Consider the following 24761-nt stretch of genomic DNA (forward strand, 5'->3'; position numbering starts at 1 on the left):
TATAGTTTTTCCTAACCTATTTTACGTGTATCATTGTCCTAACCTTCCTGCATGTGTCAATTGTGTATGATCGCGTTAATTCAGATGACATATCTTCGGGAGGATCCCCGTTGTACGCAAAGTAATAGGCTTCCAAGAAACAAAAGCAATAAACGATGAACGTACAAACGAGACACCCTTACGAGGGTTTGCTGCATAAATACACGAATGCTATGAAGGGCTGGCAGTACCGTTGGTTCATCCTGAGTCCGGAGACTGGTGAACTGCACTACTTCCTCAGCGAGTCGGAGAAGAATCAGAGACCACGGTGTTCAATTTATTTAGCAGGCGCCGTAATAGCTCCCAGCGATGAAGACTCGAATACATTCACCGTTAATTCCGCTACAGGTGAACATCAGGAAGACTAAACTTGAACTTGTGCTGTTGTACTATATAATTTCCCTCGCATAATTCTGAAAAATAAATACAATATCAATCAGATTTGACTTCATTAAGCTTATTGAATTTCCAATATCGTTCTAGGTGACATGATCAAATTGAGAGCCACAAATGCTCGAGCTCGTCAGGAATGGGTGGACAAGTTGCGGGCAGTGACAGAAATGTACACTAGAGCTATCGCCAGTAGCCATCCTCCGTTGCCACCGCGAGAACATTCCGGGAATCCAAATAGAAATCCTGTTGTTAAGCTAGAAGTGTTGGATGCCTTTGCCAACTGTCAGGAGCAATTGAGAAAAGTGGAAAAACTTAATCTTGCCTTAGCACAATCTATTGAAAATTCGGATCTACATCTAGATCCAGATCTCTTGGTTCTCAAAGCCATGTCACACATCACCTTGCATACACTGAGCCAATGTCTCAATATATTATATCAATAGTAAATCATATATAGGTATTATGCTTATATACGATTTATTCTTAATTATTGAAATTTTTATACTTGCGAATATACGATTTAACTCTCTATTGCGATGTCCGTATATATTTTATCTTGAACAACGATTTGCCTATATATGATTAGAGCTGGCTTCAGATATTCATACGTAATTTGCTGAAATTAAGATTGAGACCTCTTGCCAATATATCTAATAAATAATTTTTAATAATCAAATACATGATTTAATTTTTATCAGTAATTTATATAAATTTTTTATGTATTATGAAAAAGAACGATAAAAATTGGTTCTTTTATAAAACTAAAAAAAACACTTTCATATGGCCTTAAATTTTAATGATAAATCTATTTTAAAAATTATATTAATATGTTACACATATTACGTTATATAATAAAAATTGCAATATTTTTCATATTGATGTATACTTACACTTGACAATCCTATTTTATTTTGTGATTTAACAGCATTCTTTTTGATAAATATATTCAGAAACGATTGCCTTTCTGCTTGCTGTCTGAATCCAGCCTGATCAATGATGATCTCGGTGTATGTTCTTCCAGCTTTAAAATATTATATAAATATAATTGAAAAACGTAAGATATTATTTTAATTTTCATAAAAGATAATTCTGTTAAGGCTTTGTACAAAGCATATATAAACTCCTAGATTTTATTATGATTAGAATAATTATTTCTATATTCTTCTGCTCTTAATAAAAGTTGATTTATTGGAAAAACAAGATTGTAATGAAAGTCAAATATATATATATATATAAAATATACTACTACATATTCGTTTATTTTCTAATAACACATCTGTACTGTAAGATAAAATCTACTTAACTATATAATTTCCATATATTTTTTGCTTATTATTGTAAAAAAATTATGTTATTAATATTTAAATATAAAAAAATTATATGCAAAACAGAATTAATCGGTTTTCGTTAAAAGTATTTCTAAAATAAAACTAATACGTTAAAAGTAAAAGGAAAACAGCGTTCTCATCACAGTATGATGCAAGATTCAATGTCAAGAGCATGCAAATGGGTGAAGGTAAACGGGCGAGTAACTTTTCTCTCTCGCCGAGGAGATCAGACGTGATCGTTTTTAAAGTAGTGCCGATCTTGCTCAAGGTACTTTAAAGATCCAAGTGTGTGGATTAATATATTGTATACGTGTTAACTGCGTAACATCACTTATTGTGAATTATTTATTTGTGTATATAGAAGGAATTTTAAAATATTTATTCCAACATTCTTTTTTATTTAAAAAATTTAGTCGGATGAAACATCAGTGTGAATAATCCTGCCGAATTATGCCGCATTCATCACGTCCTGAAATATTGACGGAAACGGCAGGCGTGAAGATCGTGATGTCGCTGCCAGAAGAAGAAGTGAATTTGTTCTCACCGGGAAAGATTGTTCTTAAACTGCGGAAAGTAAACGCAGCCTCGGACGTGCATGCTAAATCTTGCGGGTTTCATTTGACCAAGTCAAAATGGGATCCATATCCATGGATTGGCTATGTCGAAAACAATAGTCCTGCCGATTTAGCAGGATTGAGGTGAGTTTTGTATGAGCCTTTGAACGAACTCTTGAATGAAATCAAAAGTAATTAGTTGTCTTAAGATTTGTTTTTAGTGTATAGCTCAAAATATATTTGTCTTTATATTTTATACTATATTAAAAATTAAATTGTAAGCTTTTTAATTCATATTTTTTAATTCAAATTATTTGCTATGTTACATCAGAGCTGGTGATTGTCTATTGGGCGTTGACGACATTGACTTGTTAGGGCTGAAGATTAAGGATATCGCTACTTTGATTCGTAGTGAAGAAGGTGCACGCGATGTAAATTTTTCCATTTGGAGATATATACATCAAAAAGAGGAGCGAAGTGATGCCGGATTAGCCTTGAAAGGTCCACTTCCGGATGTAGCTAAAAATCTTGCAAATGCATTGTCAGGAACGGTGGGTTTCATCCACACTATTTACAAGCCATCTGTTTAGTGACAGAATTAATTTTGAATCACTAACTCTCATTAACTCACTAATTAATCATTAATTTTTTAAATCCAAGATTAGATTTTAAGTTAAATATGAAATTTTCTCTTATCAAAGAATAGTAAATTTTAATTATAAAACTGAAAATGTATTACTTTTAAATATTCTCTTTAAATTAAATGAAGTTTTCGAGAATTCTTTTTGTACTCGTGTTATAAAATTCCTTTTTTTTTAGGTCCATGCCTTGGAGTGCCCAATTTGCTTGGAAAGCGCTGCGCCTCCAGTTTCACAATGTGTCCATGGGCACATCCTGTGCGTTGCCTGCAGGCCGAAGACGACACGTTGTCCGGTCTGCAGGGTCCGCCTTGGTCAAGGTCGATGCCTTCTCGCGGACAAATTGCACAGAGTACTTCGCGACGCCTTCAACGTGAATAACGATGGAACAGTGGACAGAACGCCTGTCGCATTCGATCGTTGTAATTTGCGCGATCAATTGTTCGGTAAAGATAGTAAGAAGCAAGAGACCGCGGTCGCAAGTCCGGCGAAAAGTAACTGCAGCGCATTGAAGCCTAGACAATTCTTATTAGCCAGGTTGCTACTCGGCGGCAAGGAGAAAGCTGCCTCCGTCGATAATCTAACTAGAGTGTCCGAAATGACGGAAAAAGCAACGGTGATTTCCGCTGGTGGGACGGCAAACGCCAATCGTTTGCATGTACGATTATCCTTGAACGATCGCACCAAGTCCGCTAGTACCGGCGAGCTCTCGAGAAACAGCGAAACTGGTATCCACGATTCGTCGTCGCAAATCGCTGAATTGTCCGCGATGAACACCAGCCAGCAATCGCTGAGCTTGCCACGAACGCCGATCTGGGGCGGTTCCACGGATTCTATGTCCTGTGTACAACTGGCATGTCCCTTTTTACAATCTTGTAGAGAAGTAGCGACGGCCGATTCGCTGCTGGAACACGTCAAGACTCACGCGGTGCCGCAAGTTCATTTCTATTCCGGAAGCGCAAAAATTCCGCTGCCACTTCCCTTCGGATGCGATGCTCTTTATATATTTCATCATGGGAGTGATATATTTTTCTTCCAGGTGTGACATCTTCCGAAACACACTATTTATTTTTCTTTTTCATTTCTAAGGCATTTCTTTGCGTTTTAAATCTTTGCAGTTAAAAATGTTGGAAAAAGGAAGGCTGGAAAATTCATCTATAATTAATATAGTTCTATAGATTATCATTTCAATCAGACACTTCTATTGGAGAGTTTATTAAATAATAAAACATGACATAAAAAGTCTGATATTTCTGAGATTTGATTATCTAGAGAAATCTAGAGAAAGAGAATTTTACAAATAATTAATAATATTGTGTATGTCGTCACATTTTATACAAAAATATGTAAAAAATGTGCAAATGCATCTTCTACGAAATTATTCGATCTTTTTACAAGATGGAAATTTTTTGTGAAACAAAAAATTACTTGTGTTACATAGCAGCAAAAAAAACGCGGAAAATTTATGTTTGCAGTAAATATGACAAATCAAATTTTTGTTATATAGTGCAGAGAGGAAGTGGCATGGATGACATATCCCGCTAGAACGACATACACAAGCAGCACGTGGGAATGGACGTTGCAAGCTTGGGGCGACGACGGTAGGAAGGTGCAATTGCAAAGACACATCGCGAGTTTGGAGGATCCTGTAACGCTATCCTCGCAGCATATCGCACCACTGTCAAATTCATTATTATTGAAAACTATTAACATAAAAATATCGGAATGCCGAGCTCACGATAAATTGTACGTGTAAAAGAAACGAAACATCTGCTATTCTTAATTATATCCATCATTCACAAGTAAAATGAATTGAAAACATTGTTCTACAAAAGTAAAAAACCTTTATTCGTCATCAATATTGTAAATCGTCAACTGATACACAATGTATGGATGTTCGCATCTATTTTGAGTAGAAGATATAAATCCGAGATTAAAATTTCTTATATGTATGTATTACGAATATCATTTATCGTTCATCATATAAAATAAAAACACTAGTTTAATACATGCAATACTAAGTTAATTAAAAATAAAATCTTATTCATGATACACACACCACTTGATGCAAGCACTTTTATCAGTACATATCAAATACGAGTGTTGTCTGCTTTAACATTAATAACAGTATCTCATGAATAATGCAAACATACATATAAAATATGATGTACCATAAAATACATTTACAATAAAATATTTTTAATGAAAATGATCTTATAAAAAAAAATATTTGGAACATGGTAGTAATCACATTTAAGGTGTTTTGCGCGATACTTCTTCCATATACGGCTTAAAAAAGTCATGTCGACCAGTTCTTGATGCTTGACCAGCCATTAAATCATACGCATACTTGTAAATTGCCAAATAATTCTCTTTTCCAGGCATATTTAATTCGACTTTATAGACATGATTATCGAACGAAGATGACTTCGTAGTGAGGGCAACTGGCCTAGTTTTAGGAAACTTTCGACGGTCTGAGAGATTTGACGGCCTGGGAGATGCAGACGCCAAATTCTCTTCCTCTTTTTCTTTGTCCCGTTTGGGAGAACTGCAAATTCTGATTAACAATTTTTGGCAGCCCAAAATCTTGCCTTCATGATTTTCTAAAGTAAATGTTAATTCAGTTGGTCTCCGATTCATGCCGGATTGGCAGCTATTCTTGCATAGAAACTTGAAGACCATTGTTATATGTTGTGAGCCATGTTCAAACTTCAAACCGCACAATGGTGTTACAACAGAAAGATGTTCATTTATCTCCTCATATTCACTTGGATGATTAACACAATGGACTACATGTTTTATCTTACATAATTCCATGCTTTGATTAATGAGATTAGTTGGTGCCATGTGGTTATGGCATCTTTTAACCGGATCGCTTCTATATTCTTCCAACTTAAACAGCATTGCGGTGCGAAGGTACAATCCTGGTGTATTGGGATTCCATCCCATAAATCGTACAGGTAAAGTTTTTTCCATTTTGATAAAAACTTTATGCAGTTTAGCAGAGTACTGTATGCAAAAAAAGAAAATAAGCAAAAATATAAGCTTAGATATATTTTGTGATAGTATATTAAACATAAATCTTTCAAAAATAATTCACGTTACATGTAAAATAATAAAATTCTAATTTTTAACACATTAATTTATATCATCATAAAATTAATATTATCATGCATTGGGCATATCTACCTACTACACAAAAAGTTCATATTTATATCCAAAACTTGCCTAAACATGAATTTAATACAAAATGAACAATATTATAATACATGATTGCTTAAATGATCAGAAGAAATTTAAGCAAGTTTATATATACTTCTATGGAACAATTGTTTGGGTATCAAAATACAAAATCTTAAGATGTTTTTACTTTCAGCATCTCGCAGCTTCAATACTGTTGTAAGATGATACTCAAAAAATCGTTTATATGGGATATCCCCATATATGAAAATTATATATAATATATCACATAGTTAAAAACTACTCATATTTACCATTATCATCAAGAGGCAGAATTTATCTGCAAGTATATATTATCTTATAATAAACTTGATTTTAATTCAAAAAATAAAAATCTATGGACATGATTTACCTTGATTTCCTTATAAACTTTTAATAAATTATAAATTTAATATATTTAGATACATTAAATTTTCAAAATATATAAAAATTGGCTTCATTGAAAGACTTACCATCCAGTCTTGACCAGTACCCCCATCTCCAAGAGAATATTTAAAATCGTATTTTTGAGGAAACATTAAATCATTGGTTGAATCAATGTAATAGAGATCATTGACTGACATACATAATTCTGATGGTGAATAATGTAAAGCTCTTCCTGCAGTATTATTGTCTTCACTTTCTACTTTAGTCTTTAATAATTTTTCCATAGATTGAAATGACAAATTGCAGCAAAGATTTGCTGAACCTTGAGTCAATGTCAGGTTCTCTTTATCATCACTTGAAGGAAAAAGAAAATATAATATAAATTATAGCACTTACGCTTTTTTATATGTTATGAAATATCCGATTTATAACGTGTATGAAAATTGAACGCATGTGTACGTATTCGGCACATTTCCTATAACATCGATAACAAAGAGATACTTACAATGGATTTTCTAAACCAGCCATACTCTCTAGTTGCTCAAATGTTCCATCACTCATCAGTGCAGACTCCTGAGAGCAGCTTTGATTATCAGAATAATGTTTATTCATCATGGAAAGAAATACAGAAACATACTTTTTTAATATCGCACCTCGCGAAAAATAGCGATAGTCGACGTAACTTCTATTGGACAAGAATGCTGCAGAATACACTGGAATACACTGGTGTGCACTTCCAGACAGTGCTGCCAGTCGGGTCGGGTTGCCCCTTCAATCCCCTCCACAAATTCCGCCATGCACAATAACGTGTTATGAGCGCGCGGACCCCAGTAAAGCCGAGAGCACAAGCTTTTACATAAAGCATAACGCATAAGCATAAGGAAATTGATTGGTCTATATATAAGCATAAGCAAATGCATAAGGAAATGGACCAATCAATTTCCTTATGCTTATGCGTTATGCTTTATGCAAAAGTCTGTGCTCCGGCCATAAACGTATACATATATTAAATAATAAAGATATTTGAGGACAAGTTAAAGAAAAGTAAAATATTAAAATAACAAATAAAAATGTATGTTTTCCAGCAAAGGACACAGGTTGACACAAATCGACACAAGTATCACTCTGTCTTTGTTCGATATTCAATGAGCAACAGAGAGAATAATACTTTTGTGTCGCTTGTGTCTCTTGGTGGAAAACTACCAAAATATTAAGCTTATTTGAATCTTCCCATGCTACAGCTTGCGTCTGTATGTTCTTAAAGTATATCCACATAAACTTGCATAGGCGCAATGGTGGGTGTTTACGATAATTCAAGTTCGAGTTAGTTTCACTAGGACCGAAAAATGAGATAGACATAACCATCTAGAATCTTTATGATTTATGACAACTCAACGCTGTCTTGTATTGCTTGAGTTAAATTAATTGAATTTGTTGAGTTTATAGAGCAAATTTTATTGTAATAAAAAAATGTTAACTGCAAATCAGTCTATGAAAGAAACAAATAATGTTGGTATGTATGTGTGTGTGTGTGTTGGTATACCTCTTTAATAGATATAATTATATATATATGTATATAATTATATTTATTAAACTCAACAAATTCAATGAATTTAACTCAAGCAATACAAGACAGCGTTGAGTTGTCATAAATCATAAAGGTTCTAGATGGTTATGTATATCTCATTGTCGGTCCTAGTGAAACTAACTCGAACTTGAATTATCGTAAACACCCGGTGTAGACTTGTTTTTTAGAAACTAAACAGCGTTACAAAGTCCCTATAAAATATTTTTGCTTATTAGATATCAGCATTACTTTTCAAAAATTAGAAAACGTATAATCGCGTCCTTTAATTTTTCGAGGATGCGTCTTTATTAGACATCTTCTGATTTCTACAACGGCCAGAGAACGCCTATCGCATCCTTTAATTTTTTCAACGGCCAAAGAACGCCTATAATCACATCTTCAAAAATTCTTTAATTTTTAGACGTCTTTTGGTCATTGAAAAAATTGAAGGAGGTTTAATCACGTCCTTGAAAAAATAAAGGACGCGATTAGACGTCCTATAACTGTTGAAATTTTTTAAAATTACAAGTACTATGAGTTAATGGTAAGTCAAACGTCTCTTTTCAGTAGTATCAACGTCAGGCAAGAACAATTTTTTTAACATAACTAAATTATTATAACGAAAAAAACACATAATTATTATTATCAATATAATAAGTTAGTTATTAAACATATAAATTAAATAAAAAAAGATTAATAATTTGTAATATAATGGTATTTATATTTTATATTTTTATTTATCACATGATATATATAAAAATATTTGATAATATTGAACTATGATCGTGTTATTATAAAGAACAGTTACATTGATTGTCATTACAAATATGAAATTAACATCGTGTCTTGAAAATATTCATATTTTTTATCTGGATAAATTATAAAAATAATTTTTTAAAAAGGAATCTAATGTTACATAACAAAATTATAAAAAAGTAATAATAAATATTAATATAAAGAAACATTTAGAAAAAAAATTTATAACATATACTATTCTTATATCAAATTTACTGAATAAAATAAATATAAAAGTATGAATTTTTATGTGAATTATATGCTATAATATTTATCTGCGTCATACAGTAATACATCTTCAATTATCAAAAATTAGTCATTTTATCAGCACTTATATTAGATACAATAAAGATATAAAACATAAAAATACAATTAATTTTTTCATTGATATCAATTCAATTATATATTCTAAAATTAAACAAATTAGCTGTGTACTGTAGAGATTTCATTAAAAGAATAACTTTCAAGTTTGCAATCGATAAGATTATTTTTATCACTCGTTACAATTAATACGAATCATTTTATTCTACAAGAGAAAGATTTCGATCTTTATATAATGCAGAAAAGAAGCAAAGGCGACAAGTTACATGGCATTCAGCAATGGATACCCACATATATGCTGATACAGAACATTTCATTTAACTCAGTAAGCAGATTTGCATCGTTGTACGATGCCATTGATGAATAGATCACATTTTAACGTCATTATAATATACGATATAATTTTCTTCATTGTTAAATGAGCAGTGTGTAAGAAAAGATTCAAACATGATGTACAAAAATCGAGATCATTCTCTCAGTGAACAAATTACATGAACGTGTACTGTGCTTCTATTGCACTTAACATTATTTATTATAACACATAATCTAATTCGTATCGTATATATTGGTTCTTTGGATCGTTCATGATGCGCGGGTAACCAGCTACAAGAGCGTCCTGTCCACCAATGTAAAGAGAATTGTATATTTTCCAGTAGACGTCGCGAACTTTACGGGCTGGATGGAATAAACCCTGTAATAAAAAAAGAAATAATACATGTAAATAATAATGCACTTCTCGCGAACGAAAAGTTACTGATGCGTGCATTCTATAAATATAATTACGTACTTGTAGTGTATACTGTAAAATCTTGATAGGTCCAAGCGCAACGCGCAATCCATCCACAGCATCCATAAATGCTTGGACCAAATGTGGTGAAGTCTCGAAAACATTCGGCCACACATGATTCAATAAATGTATCAACGCATCTTCGCATCCAAATCCATAAACACCTAATGCCATGTGTTTGATAGCAGCACAGGCCGTCTGTCTGTGTACTAAGTCCCTGAAAAATCATGAGAGAGAATTTGAGAGTTAGTTGAAATTATTATGTTAAATTATTCCTAAATTACTCGCACAAAAATATGTTTGAAAAAAAGTATATTACTTGTATGTTGCAGTTTAAACACCCACCTGTCCATAAGTGCATCTTCTAGCAGTGGACTCACAGCGTAAATATAATCTTTACCCATTTCACCGATATACTCGAATAAGAACGACAAGGATTTCAATACTCCATTCTGTACGTTTAACTCAGGTACTCTGTATTCGTTCATCAATGCAGGTAACACTGTAAAAGGGCTACACGTTTCAGCAACGATGGCAATAGCCACTGTTGTGCAAACGCGATTCTGACGTTCCTGGACTTTCAAATTATTCAAAAGTGTCGCTAACACATCGTGCGGTCTGTTGAAGAAAAATTAAAAAGCTATATATAAATGTAAACATTTTATACATACGTATAGACAGCGTTAAATGACCAAACTTACCCAATAGCTTTGGCGATATAACCAAAAGTATTTACTGTCGCTCTTCTAATAGCCTTTTTGTGAGCTTTCAGTAATTCTAACAATTCGAAACATATCCTCATCCATTCTCGTGCGGAAACATATTCGGGACCACGATCAGCGATTCTGCCCACGAGGTCAATGCAATTTTCTTGCACCTAATCAAAACAAAATCAGCAATTTATTAAGTAAAAAGGAATAAAACAAAGCAAGTGTGTTCAAGAAATATTCAACTTTACAACTAATTACAATTTTATTTTATACAACGACATGAATAATATCAAATTTGAGAGTAAAAGAACTAAAATATATACGATTTTTACCTTTTCATGTCTGTTCTTCAAGATAGGAGTAAGTCTTGGTAATAAATCTTTGATAGGTGGTGTCATTTTCGTCATTCCTATGACATTAACAATGGCTTTCAATGCCCCTAAAATACTACCTAATACTTCTGGATATTCTTCACCTAAATACTCGTACAACACGACTCCCAAGTGTCCCATTAATTTTTCCTGGAAGTATCATATACATCATTTATATTGTATTGCGATTATATTGTAAATTTATTTCAAATTTCGTGGAAAATTGAAAAATATAACCTATAATGCATCCCTTACCTCTTGACAAGTCTTCATGACCACTGCGATACGCGAAATAAGATCTGCAGCTTGCTGTCTTACTTTTGCCGATTTGTTATTCAGCCTCCACAATATTGTACCACATATTTGTGGAAGATACGCCTTTACTCTTTTACCTAATGTGTTCACGATCGTACCGAAACCATTCAACATAACTACGTCCTGCAAACAAAATTAATTTTAATTTCTTTTTTCCTTTCAATAAATAATCCACAATTTATTTGTGCGTTTATATGAATCGATTACTTATAGTTTCTATCAGTTTTATTCAAATTTCAACCGACCTCGGTTGTTTGTTCCTGGAAGGCATATAGAATTCCATCAATGAGCTGCTCCTCTAGCCGAGAATCGACATCTGCTGCTCCTAAATTGCCCATTATCTTCTCGATGGTTTCCATCACCATCTTTCTATATTGTTCATTTTCATCCTTTAGATCATCCACTACTCTGTTAATAATTTCTGATGCACCCACTTTATTGGCTATCTCTACCGTCGTGTCTACAAGCTGCAATTTTATTTATTTTGTAATTCACGTAGTTAAGAATTTATTAATTTGTATATTTAAAAGTATCAAAATATTTCGTAGTAATATTTTAGCTCGTTACCTGTCTGTAATTTCTACGATCTAATGCCATGCGATGATTCCAGAAATGTTTGAAGAAGTGAGGCAGAATTTCATCCTTTATGTACTGAGCTTCCACACCATCCGTTGCACAACACTGTTTGACTACCTATTTTTTAAATACAATTTATACAAAATGTTAAAAAACTCACTTTGGGACGATGCAACTAATTTATAAAATATGATACAGTAAAAATGGTAAATATTAATATCTTACCTTCAACACAATCTTTTTCATTTCTTCATCGGGCGACTGGAATTCACGTATAAGGATTAGCATTACTTCCCTGGTATAATAATTCGCGTACTCTGCGTCCATCAATGGGATGAGATAGCCGATAGCTTTTAGGAACGCTGCTAAACCTTTTCCTCTGTGTGTGCGGATACCTTTCCAAAGCGGTTTTAGCACCGAGTCAAAGCTTTCGATACCGTACGGTGTTGCTGCTTCAGCCAGTGCAGCAATGGCTAATGCGGTAATTGTTCGTACTTTCTGCTGCTCATCGACTAAACCTATAAAATTACACGCCATAATTAGTTTCCGAAATAAACATCCCATATATATAATATTAAAAAAAGAACAATTTATATTTACATTATATTACTTTCACTTACCATGTTCTATGATTTCTACCAAACTTTTCAGATGTGGCAGAATGGCACAGCCCATTAAAATAGCTATTTGTTGCACGATTTTGATACCAGTGTGTCGCGCTTGCCACGATTTCTTACTGCGGCAAACAGCTTTTAAGAAAGGGAGAAGGGAAGGAATTCCAAGAGCGGATGCGACGACAGCGAATGCTCTTGCTGTGGTATTGCGTACGTATTCGTCAATATTATCGATATCTGGTCTCATTGTAGAGATCATTGTGGCTAAACCCGCAGCCTTTGCCAAATTTGAAATAATCTCTCTACCTTCGACACGAGCATAGTAATCCTCATCGATCAATAGAGGTTCGATGACGACAAGAATCTAAAAATTTGGATAGTGTAATAAAAATTAAGTAAGATTGAAGAAGTGAAATAAAATGACAATAAATTCATAACAATAAAAACAATTACCTTGTGCACATACGGTCGTACTAAATCGTCCAACTTATAAAGAATGCGATCGATAACTTTGACTAGCAGATGACGTTCTTGATCTTCAAGAGTAGGTGACATAAGAAGCGGAAGGATCTGGTTGAAAAGAGGTCCAGCACCAAATTCTCTTGCTTTGTCCGTTATTTGTCTCAAAGCAGCTTTGCGCATTGGAGGTGTTCCGTTTTTTATTTTTAAAAGCAATTTCATAATTTTTCTTTCTTTCTGTTCTTCAGGGCTCAGCGTTTCTTCATCTACGTCAACTAGCAATTTATCGAAGTACTGCGTGTCCTCTGGTTTCATGAACGGCAGATTTCCTTTTGGTTGATTGTCCATGTATTTAGCGTTCTTGTCTTCCGTTTGAATAAAGAAACCTTGAGGTGTGCCGGCCATAGGTGTGGGTGTCGCAGTAAGCTTTCTAGCGGGTGTGCGAATAGGTATGTATCCTGAAAAAGCACGTAAATTATGTATATGTATTCCAATAAAAAAATGTTTCAGCGTTTTAAATTGTTTTATAAAAAAATCACTATAATTTTTGTTACATTTAACATTTTTAAATATTTTGTTTTTTATGTTTTTAACTTTCTAATATCTAAATTCTATTTTAAAACATTATTAATATTCGTTAAAAAATATTAATTCCATCATTGTATCTGCGTCTTACCTGCTGGTGGCTGCAAAATTTTGTATCCAGGTGGAAACAGCGCATCCAATTCATCGTCCGATAAAGGTCTGTTGCGCTCGTCTATCTCGCGTTCCCAACGATAAGCCTGCAGTTGTTCAGGTGTCATAGACATCAAATGTCCTGGAGTCGGAGTGGCCAGACCCATCGCTTTGGGTCCCGTCGGTGTAAGAGCACTCGGAGTTAATATCGTTGTTTGATGAGGAGTCGTAAGTGGCGTCGCCGGAGTCTGCGGCGTCATCGAGCCTGGCGTTTGATTTGACGGTGTCTCGTCCCATCGACTTCGCCGCTTGCTCGCCGAAGGTGTCGGAGTTTCTTGTATCAAATCCCCGGCAACCCGATCGGTTCTCGGAGTCTCTGCCCAACCGCTATTATGTCCGGGTGTTTCTACAGTATAATTAGTAATATATTAATATTTCTACGATGTGCACTCAATATAACAAAACTATTAATAAAATAAATATATTGATGTGTTAAATATATCAAGTTTCATAATTATATAAAAGTTTTTAGATATAATTAAAATATTAAGGTAATTTCGTAGTTATGTGTAGGAAACAAATTGAAAGAACAAACAAATAAAAGAACTAATGAAGCAAAATAATAGAATTCAACCTCTTTCAGTTTTCGGAGTTTCATCCCAACGATTACGTCGACTGGACGCAACTTTTTCGTGAGAAGGTGTCTCTCTGCCCGGAGTAACAGCCCCTGGTGTCGCGTGCGCTGGTGTAGCGTCCCACATTCTTGTGCTGACGCCTGGAGTAGCTCCAGGTGTCTCTGCTCCTTTGCCGTGGCCGGGAGTTTCATCCCATCTAATAGTAGCTGGTGTTACCTGAGATAAATACACAAAAAATATTACAAATATATATACAATCAATTTGCAATTTCTTAATGTTTTATCGTACTTTTAATTCAAAATATTAGCTCAAATATAAAATTTTATGTAAATGAGAAAATAAAGAGATAAGAGAAGAAGCGAACAAAACTGCGGAAGCGTAAACTACAAAAATGCAGAGAGATTCTATTGTAAAAATCGCAATTAAATCTTATATAAATATAATATAGCGAGCATACGTCTGCATTGTCCCACGACGGTGTTAGCGCAACACCAGATAGTTTCTTCAACACTGGAGCATCATCCGTCTGATCCCAACGACCTCTCTTCTTCGGTGCCAGTTTAGATTCACCGTTAGCTTTTAGAGTACCATCTTTAACCTTCTCTGTTAATCGTTTTCTTAACTGTGCAGGAAAAAAAAATGCAAAAGTTGATTAGTATAATTTAAAAATTCTAATTACATAATAAATGAGATATTGAAAATATACAATTAAAAAACAAAAAACATTTATGTATCATATAAATTTCAATAATAAAAAAACATACGTACATGTACGCTTTATATCATATTTAAAATTAATTTAACTTTAAATTTCCAATTTAATAAAATTTACCTCCATTTCCTCTCCTTTAAGCATTTGTTCTCGCATAATTTCAGTGTACGTCCTAGAACCAACATCTGGAGTTTTGCCACCTGTAAGTAATATCATATATTAATATCATATATTAATTAAATTACACACGTTTTACTTTCATATTAATTATAATACATAACTGTTTGACTAATTGTAGAATGCTTATAAATGTTCGACCATAAATAGTCTAACTCCTACAGCTTTTGCTAAATTCAACTTCTGAGATTATTCAATCTTGCCAAATTTAGATTTTATTAAATTTGAATTAGGTAAATTTGTGTGCAGTATCTATTAAAAAAAAAAATAAATAAAATTTTTGTATTTATAGGCAAAAATATACATAAAGCAAAGATGGAATCAAACTTACTAATTTATAAAAATTTTATAATTAAATAATAAAAAATGTAAAGATATAATTATAGTTTGCCAAAATATTGATTAATATTAATAAAAAGATATATTAAAATAGTACCTTCTGCAAAAGGATCGACACGCTCAGGAGAGATAATCATTCTCTGTCTCCTTTGCCTATATTCATCTTCTCTTTCAGCTATGGTTGGCCGACGTCTTTCCGCAAATGGATCATAATCCTTTTCATCATCTCTTTTGCTATCAGCTATGGTGGATATTCGTCTATCCGCAAATGGATCATAATCCTTGCCAAGAAGAAAAGTTAAATTATGAATTGTAAGTTACATTGTAAAAACAAATATATTCTGTTTAAAATTTCTTTTTTAGTATTACTAAATCTTAGACTATAATAAAATATTCAAATCATATGTTATTTACCTCAATCTCATCGTTTGTTGCAATTGAAGTAACATAGCCATCGTATTTGTTATTACTGCCATCATAAATATCCTGATCATAAAAGCCAGTTTTTCCTAAACCAACTTGTTCCTTCTCAGATATAGTATTCAATATCTCCTTTTTCTTAGACTGAATCTCCTTTATTTGCGCTTCAATGTCTGTAATGAATAAATATAATATTATCATATATAAAGTGTATCAAAGAATTACATTATAGATTATAAATAAAAAAATAAGTTCTTTACAAATGTCTTTTATAAATATGAATGTATCATTAAAAATATTTTCATATATAATATTTAATTAATAAAATAAAATTATTTTCCATAATAATCATAAAAGAGGTTATGCCAGTTTGCCAAAGATAAAAACGTACTTCTACTAATAATTGTTCTCTAATAGAAATAGATTCTATTATTTCTCTAATTATAGAACACCAGATTTCTAATTATACAAAATAAATTCCAGAAACGATATAAGAAAATTAATATAAGAAAAACCTTCGTGCGTCCGCGGAATGGACTCCATTATCAACGTTAGAATGCAATCACCACGGTAAAAGAGGATAAAAGTAGAAAGTAGCTTGCGGATGCACGAAACGTTATATATAGTAACACAACTCTTTGTCAGCACTTTGAGGCCTAAAGCCTGCATCAGACTATGCAACTTGTTGCAGCAATTCGCATGCAATCTAGTAAACTACTAGAAATGCACCATACAGCGCACACAGCATTTCTAGTAATTTACTAGATCGCATGCGGTTGCTGCAATAAGTTGCACAGACTGATGGAGGCTTAAAATGAAGTGCGCAAGTCAGCTAATGGCTCGATAACACCACTTAAATTTCCTTCTCACTTCGATTTTCGCTCTCTTTTTAGCTCTATATATACATATACTCTATATTCGCAAAAATTTTACTTTTTATTTTTCGCTCTTGCAAAAAATAATGAAAATAAGCGAAGATAATTTTATTTAAAATCTATTTCATAATTATTTGCTTCGTTATATTATGTTACCTTATAAATTTATTATCTATTTATTACAAATAACAGGTTGATACAATGGTTTTGATGATACACTGTATATATGAGTATATATACGATATATATACATGATATATGCTTAAGCAATTAGCACTATTTTGAATTAGCATTATCAGATTTAGCCATAAACAAACTGTGTTCTTCCATAAAGGGCTTTGTTAAATTACTATCCAAGTTCTTGACTGCTCTCATATATATGTTACCGATTTTCTTCGATTCCTTTCCTTCCTTTGAGCCATAATTCATTTCGAACTTAATATAATCTAACCAAACGGATGTATTGTCACTTCCAAATTGTAGCGTCGCCATTTCATGAGGTCGTCGCATGTGCTCCAACGAAGCCTCTGGCTGCAAACATTCCAGCATTGCCATCTTTTTATGAACTTCCAACGAAGTGGGTGGGTGCCGGCAGAAATTTTCATATGCTTTGCGAGTTGCACGAATGCCTAAAATACAAAATATTACAAAAAATTTATAAGTGTACCGGCACAAATGTATACGTAAATTTTAATAAGTAAACTAAAAGATAATAACAAAACGTAAAAAGCATTAACATTAATTTTATCTTGATTACCTTTTGTTAAAACTAGCCACTCAAGCCATATAGGCTTAATTTCTTTGGCGATTCGCACGTGTTTTAAAGCGGCTTCGAAAATCTTTTCGGCATCTTCTGAACTTCTGATTTGAGAGTGTAAGATACGCATTCTCCACAAAGGTAACGCTTTCTCGCCCAATTTTTCCGTCGCCTAGTTATGACAATTAATAAATTATTTCTATACCGACATAATTATTCACAAGATTTCTCACCTCCGATAATACAGTGTCTGCTTCATTTTCCTGCTCAAATTGCAACAAATGTTTTATTCGCTCGCACCAAAGACTGACGCTGTCCGGAATAGCATCGGTCGCTCCACGAAGCACTTCATTAAGGGCATTTTCGTCATTACCGCTTATCTCCTTACTGATTAACATATTAATCTATAATATACAATAGTTATACGTTAGATAATCGTAAAAAAAGAATAATGCTTAATTGTTTCTAATATATGCATTCATTAAATTGTAAAATATGTTAATATCCTAACAGATATTTTGGTTGTAAAGTTCTAAAAGAGACTTTCTGGAAATGGAAATATTAAAATAAATGTGCGACAATAAGCAATAGTTATGGCAAAGTATTTTAAAACACAAACCCAGTGCAAATAATATTTTTCCTTCAGCTTTTTTGCTTGATGACCTTGCACCAAGGCAGTCCTCAGAAGCTTTTTCTTGAAATTCGGCAACAATTCTTGATCACGATTGATCTCCAATAAGCAATCTACATAAAGCGACCACATCTCTTCAGTTTTGATCTTCTTCACAGCAGTTTGGTAGACTTTGTTGCAAGATGTGATACGATCTCTCAAGGAGGTCTGTTCGGAATTCTCGAGTTCCATTGGTGTGTCAGTGAGACTAGGCTGAATCAAACCTTGTAATTCACGACGCGCCATCGTGTCCCATGTTAAAGCTTCGTGAGCATACTCCTGAATCATATCCCTACAATTACAAATTAATCATATGGACACCGCAAATCAATTTACATTCACGAAGAAAGAGATGCACTCAACAAATTTATAACATTAACATCTGTTTACCAAATAATTTTTTTCTGCAATTTTTCGATGTCACTGTATTCCTTAGTGATGTTAAGTAATTCTATTATAAACTTAATATCCTTAATATGTTCCAAAGCATTTCGATAGACAGAATATGCTCTCTTCAATGAAGATGGTATTTCTTTATCGTCCACCGTTGCTGACGCTGAGCTATCTTCGCAGTTCTCAGCGTTTTCACCACTATTAGAAACCTCAGAAATAGTGTCCAGCTCCAGTCTAAAAAAATGTATATATAAAATACATTTTGAGTAATTAGTTGATAAGTTATAGAAAAAACATAAAATATACATTTTCAAAATACTTACTTAAAAGCGTCAATGTGCAACAACTGGGAATCAGGATGAATCTGTAAACCTCTAAGAAGAAATTGCAGAGCACCTTCTTTATTCTTATTCTCCTCCAATTCCCAACGTGCTGCTATGTGCCAGCATTTTGGCTTATCTCTGTGAACTTGCAACATTCTACTCAACATTAGACTGATACTGCCATTAAAATGCTGTAAAACATTTGTGTTTAGTTGACTGCATATAATAAAAGAACAAAATTCACCTTATTTTGTTACTTACCACATGTTTGCAAAATTTTATGTAAGCAATCCAAAATCTAATATCATCTTGAAATTTATATATTGCAGCTTTATATAAACTATTTATTTTACAAGCTATTTCAAAGTCAATTTCTGATGTTTTTTGAGTAATACCATATTTCTAAAAGAATATATGCATATAATGTTTGTAAAATATATAATTATTTAACATACACAATATATGTGATATCCAAAGAGATTTATGCACATTTTAGAGAAATAGAATAAATTTCAAAAAAATTTTTACGTGACATGTGTTTACATATATATAATTCTATATAAAATACAGTATAAAATAAAAAATAGTATATTTAGATTTAGATTAAATTAATTAGTTTTGAATTATAATTTTCATATTCTATTCACCAAAATGTAAAGTATCAAATTTTATAGTTCATAATAATACTAGAGTTGCTAGATTCTGCATATTTATCAAAATTTTATAGTATAATATAGCAATCTTTTTAAATATAATATAATACTCAGTTACTTACATCTCTCCGTTGTTTAATTAACTTTAAAAGATCCATTTCATACTGTATATACCGAAGATAGTCCTCCTTACACTTTGTGTGTCGTTGAATTTTGTACTCAAATTCTTTAAGCTTTTTAGCTATATTTCTGAAATATGATCATCAAAGTCTGATATAAGTTTGCTGCCACATATTTGATACATACATTTGCGTTCATATAATCTCAACTTACTTAATTTCACTTTTATCAAAAAGTTTGATGTTTCCCATCTGCTCCAACACAGGAATCATATCCTCACATCGTTTATCCACAAATTCCGCCATTTTTACGAAAAACTTTCGTAAATATTTAGAAAGAATATAATTTAAGAAGCAACGTGCACAAAATGTGCAAATATATTAATCCGCTTTATCACTCTTTTATACGATGAGCGCGTCAGCCCGTCAGCGTGTTTACGATACGAAAGCGTGTTTTATAAATGCCCATAATTGCGTTCTGAAAATAGTAATAATTGTCATACCAAAAGTGATATTTTTAATGAGTTTTGGAACACATCAATTGTAAACAAACACTAAGAAATTACTAGACATTCAACCCTATGCATACTGCGTGCGTCTTTCTATGGTCTTTCTATCGCGATTGTAGTTTTACGATTATTGTGATACTTCGATAATAACTTGTAAGAAAAGTTTTATTTATTCTCTTAACAAACATGTAATTTTTTTATTACAAACATGCTTATGTTATTCAAAAATTATCGTTAATTTATTGTATATTTGATCAATTATAATAAGATGATGCTTTATGGGTTATCCATTTTATAACAATTCTTTTACTTCAGATTTTAATAAGATAAAAATATTAATATTTATTTGATGCTTTTTCTTTCCTGGAATCTAAAAGGATCTAAAAGTGAAAATTGTTACTTGACAATGTGAAAGAAATAATGGTTAAAATAACATTTTTAAGGTTGGAAAATCTGTCAGAATTTAGTGAGCACGTGTTGCGATAGGAATAGCGCATAAAATTTGAAATAACAGCATACAATTGTAATCTATAATTATTTATATGTAAACAGTCTAACAAACAGCTTTTTAATAAGCTTATATATATAAAAATCTTAATAAATTAATTTTTTTCCAGTATTTGCAAAAATGACCAGGTACGCAAGAGGAAAAGGATCCAAAGCATCAAATGAAAAGTTGCCAAATGAGCCCACTCCGTGGCATGTAATGAAACAGCAATTAGAGGAGAACAAAAACAAGGAACCTTTGGAGAAGAAAAAAGGAGCAAAAGAATTATTAAAAGATCAAGAAAGCATGTTGGACAATAATACAAATGAAAACACTTGGGCAGAATTTGAAGAGAATAATTCTAAATTTAATAAAAAGAAAATGCTTAAAAATTTTAAAACAAATAAAAATGATACAAATCTTACAAAAATTTCTCAAAACAATGACATTGTTACACCTGAAAGTAACAACAATACAAAATCCTTGGAGAAGAAAAAAAGAGCAAAAGAATTATTAAAAGATCAAGAAAGCATGTTAGATAATAATACAAATGGAAACACTGGGGCAGAATTTGAAGAGAATAATTCTAAATTTAATAAAAAGAAAATGCTTAAAAATTTAAAAACAAATAAAAATGATACAAATCTTACAAAAATTTCTCAAAACAATGACATTGTTACACCTGAAAGTAACAACAATACAAAATCCTTGGAGAAGAAAAAAAGAGCAAAAGAATTATTAAAAGATCAAGAAAGCATGTTGGATAATAATACAAATGGAAACACTGGGGCAGAATTTGAAGAAAATTCTAAATTTAATAAAAAGAAAAAACTTAAAAATTTAAAAACAAACAAAAATGATACAAATCTTATAAAAACTTCTCAAAATAATGACATTGTTACACCTGAAAGTAACAACAATACAAAACCCTTGGAGAAAAAAAGAGGAGCAAAAGAATTATTAAAAGATCAAGAAAGCATGTTGGACAATAATACAAATGGAAACACTTTGGCAGAATTTGAAGACAATAATTCTAAATTTAATAAGAAGAAAAAGCTTAAAAATTTAAAAACAAACAAAAATGATACAAATCTTACAAAAACTTCTCAAAATTATGACACTGTTACACCTGAAAGTAATACAAAAAAATTACAAAAACCGGAAGACACAACTAATACAACAGATAGCAAGAAAAATAAAATTTCTAATAAGAAAAAACAAGATATTGAGGAATCATCACTCGTTGAAGAAAAATCGAGTGATCCACAAAATGAGGCCTGTTCAAATTCTAATATGTTGAGTAAACGACAGAAGCGAAATTTAAAGAGAAAGTTGAAAACGTCAGACAATGAATCTAAGTTCAACCAAGATGTATCAAGTCAGAATGCTTTTAACAAAGAGCAAAGAATTAAAAAACCAAAAACAGAATACAAAAGGCGAAAGCCAGATGTTGGTGTCACAAAAGTGATAATCAATGGTGTGGAAATTGAAATCGTAAAGTTTGATGGCTTTCCTATCAAAAAGGAAGATGCAGCTAGATTGACAGAACTTAAACAGAAATTAATAATGAAGGGTAACTATGCAAATTTATATGACATATATAATAACACAAAATATTATATTCATGCATATTTTTCAGGTATACCAAAATCTGAAGTAGATACGGCGATGAAATTGGAGAGACGCAGAGCTGAGAAAGCTTTAGCGCGTGTCAAAAAACTTGTTTGCTTCAACTGTCGCAAATCTGGACATAATCTCTCGGATTGTCCTGAGCTCGATCGTGAGGAGACCAGCACAGGTATCTGCTTCAAATGCGGTTCGACAGAGCACACACATTTCGAGTGCAAAGTCAACAGGGAGGCTACCTACAGATTCGCCAAGTGCTTCATCTGCCATGAACAGGGACACATTGCCTTGCAATGTCCTGACAATCCGAAAGGAGTTTATCCTCATGGCGGTTGCTGCAAAGTCTGCGGGGCTGTAACACACTTGAAGAAGGACTGTCCTGATTTGGTGAACGCCAAGGAAGACAACGCTGTTACGGTAGAAAAAATGGACAATTCCGCCGTAGAATCTCTTCAGGAAGATGTAAAGAAGAGAAGCAATCAGCGATCTAAAAATAAGATTGTAAAATTTTAGTATATAATCGAACACATTATGCAAAATCCTTGAAATTTATTACTTTCTGTATCGTCAAAATCAATGTTCTCAAATGAAGCAAAAAATTCACACATATATCTAGACTTCTTATAATCATATATTTTTTATCTAAAGAAAATAATTATATATTTAAAAGTAATAATTATTGACTAATTCTATTTTTCGAAGGTTTGCCTCGTTATCTTTTATCCTTTCAGGAAAAGTGATTTTTCTTTTTTTATAACAAATATAGCACGAATTTTGTAAAATATGTAACATAAAAACTTTATCATGTATTTATAAAATCAAATAAATTATAAATATGGATTGTAAATATGTAGCATACATACACACATTTACAATTAGCATAACTAATGCTACATTTTTTTATCAGCGAAGCTTTTTAAGATGCAATATAACATCTTAAGATATATTTAGACATATTGAAATATAAGATACATTTAGATATCTTAACATTTTCTTAGAAAATTATCTAATTTAATAAGTTTGATTGATATATTTTCTACATTGTAGGAAATGTACAGAATATTTACAAGAAAATAGTGAAGAAGAAAAGGATACACACTAATAATAATAATTTGTTTTCAATTTTACTCTACACAACAAACTATATAATTATTTTACCGCACGACAAGACTTTGAAAAATAATGAACTATCGTACAAGTAATTTTCTTTAAAAGGAGACATTTTCAGTTATCTTTTTATTGCTGTCAATATGTGAAAATATGAAATAAAAATTAATTCGCAGTAGCAGATAGAAAAAAAATATATAAAGTATATTTATTGAATAAAAATTATCAAGCACTTTATACTTTACTCGCTATTGCTAAGATCAACACTTTATAAAGAGTTAATGTAATTTTTTTTTTGTAAATTTTAAATACGAGAAAAGAAAAAAAAAGGATAAAATAGAAAAAGAACCAAACGGGAATTATTTCGTAAATTATCCACAGAACAGAGTTGACAACAGAACACTTATAAACGCAGTAAAACCAGATGACACCATTGATTACATTCTAATCGATGCAAATGCATCATGCATATATATATATACCTGTATAAACTGCAGCTGCACTTTTGATCGTAACATTTTAATTATAGAATTACATATACATATAATACAGCGTCTCAAACATTGCATGTTATTCTTATCGTAATGAACAATGCTATTTGTTTCGACCAACGTCGATATCTAAATTACCAATCATTAAAAATAAAAATACGAATTATGCTTTAAAAATATCGTGAACAAATTATATTTCTTATACTTAATATCTTCTTTAATCGAATAAAACTACGACACTTAGTATTATTAAATTATCTAATATTCAAAATTAAATAAGCAATATATATGCAAATAGTATAAAGGTGTTTTAATATATGTACAATCACAGTGAAGAACGAACCTATAAGAACCTAAGTCGCAGTTGTGTTGTCGCATACTATTATATATATATATTTCAATCAATAGACTTATTTGTACGTTTTTGAAATATATATAAATATATATATATTTTATATATATATATTTATGTATATATATATATATAAAATATATATTTTTTATATATATATATTTATGTATATATATATATAAAATATATATATTTATATATATGTATGTACTGTTAAAATTAATTAAATGCAACTACTGCAAATTAAACTCTTTATCATAAAGCTTCTCATAGGTCTTTTTCTTTATCTGTGATTAAATAAATTGTGAGAAAAAAAGTGCAGATCAATGAAAATTTAACTACATACATGTGTACGTGTGAAATTATT

The 24761-nt window shown here is 31.8% G+C and overlaps 6 protein-coding genes across 8 annotated transcripts; 3 read left to right on the plus strand and 3 right to left on the minus strand.

Annotated features, from left to right (window-relative positions):
- Nucleotides 1-19: 19 nt before the first annotated feature.
- LOC105675305 (oxysterol-binding protein-related protein 11) lies at nucleotides 20-963 on the plus strand. Its single transcript, XM_012372320.2, has 2 exons — nucleotides 20-387; nucleotides 523-963. The coding sequence occupies exons 1-2, from the start codon at nucleotides 156-158 to the stop codon at nucleotides 873-875; spliced, it is 585 nt and encodes a 194-aa protein (XP_012227743.1). The 5' UTR covers nucleotides 20-155; the 3' UTR covers nucleotides 876-963.
- Nucleotides 964-1823: 860 nt separating this feature from the next.
- On the plus strand, nucleotides 1824-4911 carry LOC105675614 (uncharacterized). 2 transcript variants are annotated; one of them, XM_012372891.2, is made up of 5 exons: nucleotides 1824-2045; nucleotides 2174-2458; nucleotides 2646-2865; nucleotides 3134-3991; nucleotides 4460-4911. In XM_012372891.2, exons 2-5 carry the CDS (start codon nucleotides 2211-2213, stop codon nucleotides 4706-4708), a joined length of 1575 nt encoding a protein of 524 aa, XP_012228314.2. In that variant the 5' UTR covers nucleotides 1824-2045; nucleotides 2174-2210; the 3' UTR covers nucleotides 4709-4911. The 2 variants fall into 2 exon arrangements, with proteins under 2 accessions (XP_012228314.2, XP_012228313.2); XM_012372890.2 differs by having other exon boundaries at nucleotides 1824-2028.
- Nucleotides 4774-7317, minus strand: p53. Its single transcript, XM_067354755.1, has 4 exons — nucleotides 7196-7317; nucleotides 7064-7141; nucleotides 6645-6912; nucleotides 4774-5961 (listed from the first exon to the last, which is right to left on the minus strand). The coding sequence occupies exons 2-4, from the start codon at nucleotides 7117-7119 to the stop codon at nucleotides 5206-5208; spliced, it is 1080 nt and encodes a 359-aa protein (XP_067210856.1). The 5' UTR covers nucleotides 7120-7141; nucleotides 7196-7317; the 3' UTR covers nucleotides 4774-5205.
- A 1905-nt stretch (nucleotides 7318-9222) lies between these two features.
- On the minus strand, nucleotides 9223-16708 carry LOC105675592 (splicing factor 3B subunit 1). The gene is made up of 18 exons (XM_012372858.2): nucleotides 16548-16708; nucleotides 16027-16205; nucleotides 15710-15893; nucleotides 15217-15296; nucleotides 14842-15006; nucleotides 14383-14599; nucleotides 13750-14154; nucleotides 13068-13531; nucleotides 12621-12978; nucleotides 12226-12518; nucleotides 11992-12117; nucleotides 11670-11891; nucleotides 11365-11547; nucleotides 11071-11259; nucleotides 10730-10905; nucleotides 10374-10646; nucleotides 10029-10245; nucleotides 9223-9932 (listed from the first exon to the last, which is right to left on the minus strand). The coding sequence occupies exons 1-18, from the start codon at nucleotides 16699-16701 to the stop codon at nucleotides 9774-9776; spliced, it is 4044 nt and encodes a 1347-aa protein (XP_012228281.2). The 5' UTR covers nucleotides 16702-16708; the 3' UTR covers nucleotides 9223-9773.
- A 475-nt stretch (nucleotides 16709-17183) lies between these two features.
- Nucleotides 17184-20128, minus strand: LOC105675292 (U3 small nucleolar RNA-associated protein 6 homolog). The gene is made up of 8 exons (XM_067355427.1): nucleotides 20037-20128; nucleotides 19826-19952; nucleotides 19051-19241; nucleotides 18725-18961; nucleotides 18284-18626; nucleotides 17898-18068; nucleotides 17665-17836; nucleotides 17184-17536 (listed from the first exon to the last, which is right to left on the minus strand). Exons 1-8 carry the CDS (start codon nucleotides 20126-20128, stop codon nucleotides 17184-17186), a joined length of 1686 nt encoding a protein of 561 aa, XP_067211528.1.
- Nucleotides 20129-20339: 211 nt separating this feature from the next.
- LOC105675293 (putative uncharacterized protein DDB_G0289963) lies at nucleotides 20340-23291 on the plus strand. 2 transcript variants are annotated; one of them, XM_012372298.2, is made up of 3 exons: nucleotides 20340-20484; nucleotides 20949-22391; nucleotides 22458-23291. In XM_012372298.2, the coding sequence occupies exons 2-3, from the start codon at nucleotides 20960-20962 to the stop codon at nucleotides 22955-22957; spliced, it is 1932 nt and encodes a 643-aa protein (XP_012227721.2). In that variant the 5' UTR covers nucleotides 20340-20484; nucleotides 20949-20959; the 3' UTR covers nucleotides 22958-23291. The 2 variants fall into 2 exon arrangements, with proteins under 2 accessions (XP_012227721.2, XP_012227722.2); XM_012372299.2 differs by lacking the exon at nucleotides 20340-20484 and adding an exon at nucleotides 20588-20854.
- The last annotated feature ends 1470 nt before the right edge of the window (nucleotides 23292-24761 follow it).

This window comes from Linepithema humile, chromosome 5 (assembly GCF_040581485.1).
Source record: "Linepithema humile isolate Giens D197 chromosome 5, Lhum_UNIL_v1.0, whole genome shotgun sequence".
Taxonomy (NCBI): Eukaryota; Metazoa; Arthropoda; class Insecta; order Hymenoptera; family Formicidae; genus Linepithema; species Linepithema humile.

Coding starts and splice junctions, on each gene's coding strand:
- LOC105675292 (XM_067355427.1), bottom strand. CDS start 20,128: ATGGCGGAATTTGTGGATAAACGATGTGAGGATATGATTCCTGTGTTG. Junction 19,953..20,036: donor TTTGATAAAAGTGAAATTAA/GTAAGTTGAGAT, acceptor ATCATATTTCAG/AAATATAGCTAAAAAGCTTA. Junction 17,837..17,897: donor CAGACACTGTATTATCGGAG/GTGAGAAATCTT, acceptor TGTCATAACTAG/GCGACGGAAAAATTGGGCGA.
- LOC105675305 (XM_012372320.2), top strand. CDS start 156: ATGAACGTACAAACGAGACACCCTTACGAGGGTTTGCTGCATAAATAC. Junction 388..522: donor CACCGTTAATTCCGCTACAG/GTGAACATCAGG, acceptor ATATCGTTCTAG/GTGACATGATCAAATTGAGA.
- LOC105675592 (XM_012372858.2), bottom strand. CDS start 16,701: ATGCAGGCTTTAGGCCTCAAAGTGCTGACAAAGAGTTGTGTTACTATA. Junction 12,118..12,225: donor TGAAAAAGATTGTGTTGAAG/GTAAGATATTAA, acceptor TTTAAAAAATAG/GTAGTCAAACAGTGTTGTGC. Junction 11,548..11,669: donor TCCAGGAACAAACAACCGAG/GTCGGTTGAAAT, acceptor TTTTGTTTGCAG/GACGTAGTTATGTTGAATGG.
- LOC105675293 (XM_012372298.2), top strand. CDS start 20,960: ATGACCAGGTACGCAAGAGGAAAAGGATCCAAAGCATCAAATGAAAAG. Junction 22,392..22,457: donor ACAGAAATTAATAATGAAGG/GTAACTATGCAA, acceptor CATATTTTTCAG/GTATACCAAAATCTGAAGTA.
- LOC105675614 (XM_012372891.2), top strand. CDS start 2,211: ATGCCGCATTCATCACGTCCTGAAATATTGACGGAAACGGCAGGCGTG. Junction 2,459..2,645: donor GCCGATTTAGCAGGATTGAG/GTGAGTTTTGTA, acceptor ATGTTACATCAG/AGCTGGTGATTGTCTATTGG. Junction 3,992..4,459: donor GTGATATATTTTTCTTCCAG/GTGTGACATCTT, acceptor TTTGTTATATAG/TGCAGAGAGGAAGTGGCATG.
- p53 (XM_067354755.1), bottom strand. CDS start 7,119: ATGAGTGATGGAACATTTGAGCAACTAGAGAGTATGGCTGGTTTAGAA. Junction 6,913..7,063: donor GCTGGTTTAGAAAATCCATT/GTAAGTATCTCT, acceptor TTTTCCTTCAAG/TGATGATAAAGAGAACCTGA. Junction 5,962..6,644: donor GTACTGGTCAAGACTGGATG/GTAAGTCTTTCA, acceptor TTTTGCATACAG/TACTCTGCTAAACTGCATAA.